The sequence below is a fragment of the Chaetodon trifascialis genome, chromosome 5 (genome assembly GCF_039877785.1).
Source record: "Chaetodon trifascialis isolate fChaTrf1 chromosome 5, fChaTrf1.hap1, whole genome shotgun sequence".
Taxonomy (NCBI): Eukaryota; Metazoa; Chordata; class Actinopteri; order Chaetodontiformes; family Chaetodontidae; genus Chaetodon; species Chaetodon trifascialis.
This window is the reverse complement of record NC_092060.1, coordinates 20,593,752-20,600,577: the sequence shown is the minus strand read 5'-3', so window position 1 is coordinate 20,600,577 and position 6,826 is coordinate 20,593,752. Positions and strand designations below refer to the sequence as shown.

General features: G+C 41.4%; 1 protein-coding gene across 2 annotated transcripts; it reads right to left on the bottom strand.

The window, feature by feature from the left end:
• Positions 1 to 200: 200 nt before the first annotated feature.
• On the bottom strand, positions 201 to 5,689 carry rbmx (RNA binding motif protein X-linked). Of its 2 annotated transcripts, XR_011602175.1 has the most exons (10): positions 5,397 to 5,686; positions 5,162 to 5,287; positions 4,624 to 4,730; positions 4,379 to 4,544; positions 4,095 to 4,238; positions 3,751 to 3,868; positions 3,509 to 3,637; positions 3,337 to 3,428; positions 852 to 944; positions 201 to 650 (listed from the first exon to the last, which is right to left on the bottom strand). XR_011602175.1 is itself a non-coding variant. In XM_070962541.1 (9 exons), exons 2-9 carry the CDS (start codon positions 5,268 to 5,270, stop codon positions 2,221 to 2,223), a joined length of 1,182 nt encoding a protein of 393 aa, XP_070818642.1. In that variant the 5' UTR covers positions 5,271 to 5,287; positions 5,397 to 5,689; the 3' UTR covers positions 1,897 to 2,220. The 2 variants fall into 2 exon arrangements, 1 of the variants encoding a protein (XP_070818642.1); XM_070962541.1 differs by lacking the exons at positions 201 to 650; positions 852 to 944 and adding an exon at positions 1,897 to 2,537 and having other exon boundaries at positions 5,397 to 5,689.
• Positions 5,690 to 6,826: the final 1,137 nt, after the last annotated feature.

Here is a 6,826-nt window from a genome sequence, read left to right as displayed (position 1 = left end):
AAAATGCAGTGAGGATCAGGAAACGCCATCAGGGAACTGATATATGATGTGCATCAGCATGTTTCGCAAGAGAAAAATGTACCGTTTACTGCAGGATGTGTGATCAGCAGGCCTGGTAATGTGGTCTGCTGGCAGGGGCATTTGGTGAGACAATGATATGGTACAAAATAAAAAATAAATAAATAAATAAAAAATTATTATAATAAAAATCTGGTTTTATTCAATTTTCTTATGGGCTAGTGAAAGCTATATATATATATAAATTTATGTTGACTGAACTGTGATATTTGCAGCAGGAAACCATATGATCACCTCAATAGATCTAGAAATTGAGTAGGAAGAGTTAATCATGGTAAATTATTTATCATGAGAAACAGAATTACAATGCAGGTAAATAAAAACAAAAAAATACTCTAACTAGGTACAACAGTTCCTGGTTCAGGGCCCATCTGCACTAATTTCACTCTTCTTTCATGACAAGACAAAACTGGGTGAACAACAGAGCTCCTTTTAAACTCTTTATTGAAAATGACAAAAAAAAAAAAAAAAACTTGAATGAGTGAATCCTCCGCCTCCGTTTCTTCCACTTTCAACACGCGTTTCCACTTGAAGACTCGACCAGCGCCCTCAGCAGAAGCCTGTGCCAGCATCTGAAAGACAGCAAGCATGAAAAACCACTGATTACATGTCAATACTTGAATTTATCTATCTATTATGGCACAACCGCAGTGGTCATTTGCATTTCAAAAGTAGAATTTCTCAACATTTTTATGCAAATAATAGATAATCCACTGTGGTACTTTTCATACCATGAACACACATAAGTATTATAATTAGTCTGGTTGACATACCCGCGCTCGTGCACTGTGGTTTCATTGGTCCAATAACTGGAGGACACAGTTCAGGTAAATTGCAAGGGCAGTTGCCTTGGAGGGGTGTTCATCCTGCAATGAGAACATATTGTTAACATGTTGCCCCTCTCTTGATCATGTATTCATGAAACATCTTGAAATGATTTTGTAGTCCTTGGTCCGACTGCGAATTCGCTTCCGTGATCGTGTCCAGTTTGGCAGTTAGGGCGAGGGTGGTCTTCCAGAGGTCTCCATTGTTTGAATTGGCATGCTTGTGGAAAATGTTTTGATACTGAGAAAATGGCTCTGGATTTAAAAATGGCTCTTTAGTTTTACCAAGAAAAAAGGCTTACAAATACGTCGATATCTTTACTCAGGATTTAAAAAAATGCACGGTTGCCAATCATTTTACTGAGGTTTGGACGATTGTTTGGGCAAAAACAGCGTTCTGAGGGCTCAGCTGGCAAAAAGGCTGTTAAACTTTCGCTGCTGAAAAGGGACGAAACTTCTTGGGATGTTGTTGCACTTTCGACAATTTTAGCTGATGAAAACGGACTACAATGTAAAGGGCACATTCAGTTGACCTCCTTTTTTCTTTTGTCCTCTGAGGCGAAAAGGTCTTGAAAAATCACCCCCCTTTGAGAGGAGACTGTAATACAGGACAATGAGAAACTCATTTACAGATGAGAAACAAAGAGGTTTGCTTTGCTTACCAGCTGTTGACTACCAGTCGAGTTGCATTTGGTTGCTGTTTCCTTTGGTTTTGTCGTTGCATGCCATCAAATGGCTCTAGGGTGATGGATCCATTTCCAAGGAAACTACATTGGAACATTTTGACAGTGACATTTGCCTAACGCTTGAAAACAGTAGCGTCCAGTTGATGGCACATTGGTGTTAAGACTGAACTCGAGTCACTCGACTATTTATATAGCACGAGCAGAGACTCACCTAAGCTTTGCAGAAAACTTTGTAAAAGGCGACTGCGTTGTCACTCAGCCTTCATGGTACCGCCTCTGGTCTTGTTTTGAAAATTGATGAGCAGTGGTCATGGTACAACTAAAAGCTTTATTAAAGTAGGAAAGCCAGACTTATAGGGCATTGCAGACTCCAACAGCACTTGAATGTACAAAAACTAACACTCACTTGGTAACTGTACTGTTACATGAGCAAGAGAAATACTAAAAAAAAAACCAAAAAAAACAAAAACTTTTACACATAGGAAAACTGGGAAAGTCAAGATACACTTCTAATCTAAGATTTATATCCATAGATGCAGACATGGCTAGTTTGTCTTGTCAGATTTCTTCCAAAACACCTGTTAACTGTGACGGAGAATACGGTTTCCTTTCATGTGATTTCCAAGTCCAGTTCAGTATCTGCTGCGAGCCATTCCTCTATCGGGACGATTGCCACCACGGCCACCGCGTGGCCCTCCACGACTTGAGCTGCTGTACGAATCACGAGGAGGGTAGCCTCTCTCGCCAGGGGGAGCTGGGCCCCTCTCCTGCCTGCCCATTCGCTCACCACGGCTAGGTGGATATGGGTCACTCCGACTGCTGGGGTAACTGTCACGACTGCCATAGCCATCCCGGGAACTGCTGCCATAGTCATCGTAACGACTGCTTCCACTGCTCCCACCATAGGATGGTGGGGGGCCCCTTGAAGGTGGGGCGCTGCGAGAGTTACCTGCAGGGTCAATGGGTCAGGTAATTGGCAAGGTTCAATTTATACATTTTCTTGCACTCTGAAGTGCTCATTGTTTTTTGCCAATAGAATTAATTCTGTGACAGATAAATTTAATGGAAGACATGATTAAATGTCCCATCGTGTAATCGATCTTAAAGTTAACACGGACATTGAGTTGATATGGGCAGTAAAATATCCAAGCACAGGGAATAAAAGGGCAGCGTTACCCATTTCAGCATGCCATTGATCTGAGTAGCCATTTTTCCTTTTAGAGCTCCAAGTGTTAGAACTGCAGGTAAGGACGAGGTTTTCAGAGTTGTCTTGATGGATTTTTTTTGAACGTTACTCCTTGAGGGAGTGCTTTGCTAGGCAACACATGGGTGGTCAACAGATGTTTCCAAGGACTTTTTTGGGTTCCTTATGGTTGCCAACTGTCTGGGTCACATTATATACTCTGCATGATATTGCCACAAACACCGATTCTTTTGCTGATTTCAACGGCAGTAAGGACTGTGATAATGTGGACAATATCATTTCATTTTTCAGTTGAGATGCCAATGGTTATATATTAGCATGGAAGTATGCAACTTGGACGGCAGATTGGCGTTGCGGCGAAGGGAAGAAAAAAAGGTTAAAGAGGCTGCCTGAATGCTGTTTCCTCTGGGGAGGGGAAAACCGCAGCATCTTGTGACTGGAGATTGTGCGAGTCAGTGCTGTGATTTGGCTGGTTATTTGTGCAGCTCTTCTTTGTGCCACAGTGGTCACCTGTTAGCATGACATTAATGGAGTTATATCTTACCGTAACCATCATAAGAATCTCTGTAAGAGCCACCACTTGGACGGTCCATATAGCTTCTGGGTTCCCGGCCTCCGCCATAACCATCACGGTCACTAAATCATACCAACAATTGTTAGATAATGACCAAGTGAGATCTGAATCTCATTTTTTAACCTTTTACATCAACTCATACCTATATCCTCTTGACATTGAGCCATAGTCATCTCGGGAACTGGAATTGCTGTATTCCCTGTAAGAATAATCTCTGGGAGGAGGTCCATAGTCCCTTGAATCTCTGGAATTATAATCCCGACTGGAGTAGCTGTGAAATGTAGTACAATTAAATGAGGAGCTGTAACACTGACATTTTAAGATTGTTATGTTATGTTGAAATGCATACTCATGTAAAATGCAAGCAAATTTTAAATGTCCTACCTGTCTTTTGAGTTGTAGTGATCATCTCTTGGTGATGGATAATCATCCCTCCTGGACATCATGGAGTCTCTGCGAGGAGGGGGTGGACCATAGGGATCCCTGTCCCTTGACATCGGCGCTGGATCACACGAAATAATAACAAAATGGCTCATCAATCACTAAATAACTCTGAGATACATACTTTAACGTGCTTGTTCCCCGATTAAGAATTTCAGACAGGGAACAAGCACATTCTTAAGACAGGAATCACTGGGTATCCTGTCAATACATTTTTTAAAATTACTTACACATCGCTGGGTGCAATCAGATTGAGATAAGTAGTAACAAAATCCCTTAACACTTACGTCTACTCATGGGACCAGATGGTGCAGACCTCTTGGGTGGGGGACCTCCGTTACGAACTGGGGGTCCTCTCTTCATTGGAGGGGGACCTCTGGATGACATCCCTTTAAAGAAGGTTTCTACATTCCCTGAATTATCATAGTAGTCTTTTACAAGACAAGAAAAGCAGATATTAACACACAGGGTCCATAAAAATGTATCACAAGAAAACACATTCAATGAGAACATTGTACAGTTTCACATGTTATTATTTCATACTGAACTGACTAATAAGTTAATAATTCACCTCTGGATGGTGGGCCCCTCATGCCACCAGGACCTCCCCTTGAACCACGGGGGCCTCTGGGTGGACCACGACTGCGAGAGTGCATTGGTGGAGGCCCTCGCCTGCCAGCACTCTCAAACTGTGGTTTTGTAGCCTGCTCCACTTTGATAGACTTGCCATCAAGAGACTGTGGTGAGGGAATTACAATTACAATCACAACTTCAAGTAGATTTGGGGGATTATGGCTGATTAAATATAGTTCCTACCTTTCCATTCATTTCTCGTGCTGCATCCTTTGCGTCGCCTGGACTTTCAAAAGTAACAAAGGCAAAGCCTCTTGATTTGTTTGTTTCACGATCCTTCATCAAAAGAACTGAAATGGGGAAACACAGAGAGAAGACAGCTTTGTGATTGATGTTGAAACAGCTTATCATCCAAAAGGGTAAAACAACCTATTTTGAAACAATTAACTTTGAAAAAGCATGCTCTTACTACTACCCACATTTTTACGAACTATGACTATAACTCTCAGTTTTAACCAATGTGTCTCCTTCACGGTTCAAAGGTTTTCTCATTTTCTGCTTTCCTGTTTAAACATGTCTGAAAATATTTGACAGGAAACAAGCTGGTTTCAAAAGGGCAGCTCAGAAAAGGCTTTATGTTAAGTGAAGAGATAATGGGCGCTTGAGTAATCAAAGGGGGGGAAATGAGCTTTGATTACACACCAGAGTCCACTGAAGTGACAAAAACATTTCACACATTTCATAGAAAAAAATAATTGACCAAGGGTTACTTCATTCTTACCTTCGACAATCCTGCCATATTTGCTGAAGTACTGCTCCAGGGCCTTCTCGGTGGTCTCGGTGTTCAGACCACCGATGAAGAGCTTCCCTGGTCGGTCCGCCTCTGCCATGCTACAAAATCCACCGCCTGCAAAAACAGAAGAGTCGTATACAGCTATTGGTACCTCGAACATCTGCAAATACAACACGACAGGCTGAATTTGCCCCCAGAGTCCAGACATTCCTGTGGTGCTTACCTTCCTGCTGGCGAAAGACTTCGGCTGTTGAATGCGCAAAATGGCGATAAATGTGGTTGTAGCTGCTTACTTGGCTAACACTAGCTAGCAAGTAGTCACGCTACTAGCGCGGAATCGAACTTAACAAATGCTAACACGCTACTCTAAAAATATATTCAAAAAAGACAATATTACTGTTTCTAGGTTGCGTATGCGAGCATACAGCTATACGCTACCGTACAGCACTTTACCGCGGCTTTGTGTGAGCAACGGTTAACGTCGTTTCTTTCCACTCCCTTCCGCCTTCCTCCTTTGCTTCCGGTAGAAAGCAGACACGCCAAAATGTAACACTGCCCCCTAAAGTCCAAAACCGTAACTCCAGTCTTTATAACATGGTACGAACCTCTGCTCAAATGTCTCGATGAGACATGTCATCATTTGTCAGTTCATTGCATTTGGGTTTCAGGATATGTTCCCAGGTGGAATGGACACATTTTGTGTTTGGATGGTGGTAATTTGAGAACCACATGGCCCTCATGTGTACGTATACAATATTGATTCATCAACATGTAGGCAGCATTTTACTGTAGCAGGTTAATATCATACTCTAGGGTAATTTAACCTTAAACAATGCACTAGATTTTGATTGATTGTTCATAATGTAAGTACGATGAAGTAAAGTAGCCTACAAGGACTGCAAATTTGTACTTGTGTAAGGTACTGGTAATAATATGCCAATACTTGCTTTCACTAAGAGCTAGACATAAATCAGCTGATTTATGTCTAGCTCTGTGTGAGCTCATTGCAGATATAGGCCTATCTGTCTTAGTGAGACGACCTACCAAACAGGCTATGCAGGGGCCCACAGTACTCAAGCATGAATAGTTACCTCTTATTCTTCTGCTTCTTCTTTCAGGGACAAGGGACTGTTTTAGTGGGTCTTATTCAGTAGCAATGGTTGACATCAGTAGTGACAACACTGTCAAAACATCACAAATGATGTTTTGCACTTCTGTACACTTTCATAGTACCGTGTGTTCTTTGCAAAGTACATGTACCAATTCTGGTTTTTCTAGTCAGGCGTCTTTTAAGGATCTCTCTGAAATTAGCCAGCAATTCATGACTGTAGTTTTTAGTCATTATTCATTTATCATTATTTTGCATTTATTTTATTTTTCATTGAGCGTTTTCTAACTTCCATGCAGTTTAGCGCAATGTATTGTTCTTATGAAGATTAAAAAGGATGTTTATCCCTTCAGCAATCGATAGGCAACGTCAGTGTTAACTTCCACGGTGTCAAGTCGTTCAGGAGGAATATATGACGTCCGACATATCTCCTTTCAACGTAAAACCATTGGCGATGTACGTGTAACTCAGATTTTGAATATAATTCTTTATAATCAGATTTATACTAAATTATCCTACAAGAAATATCATGAGTATATCGATAT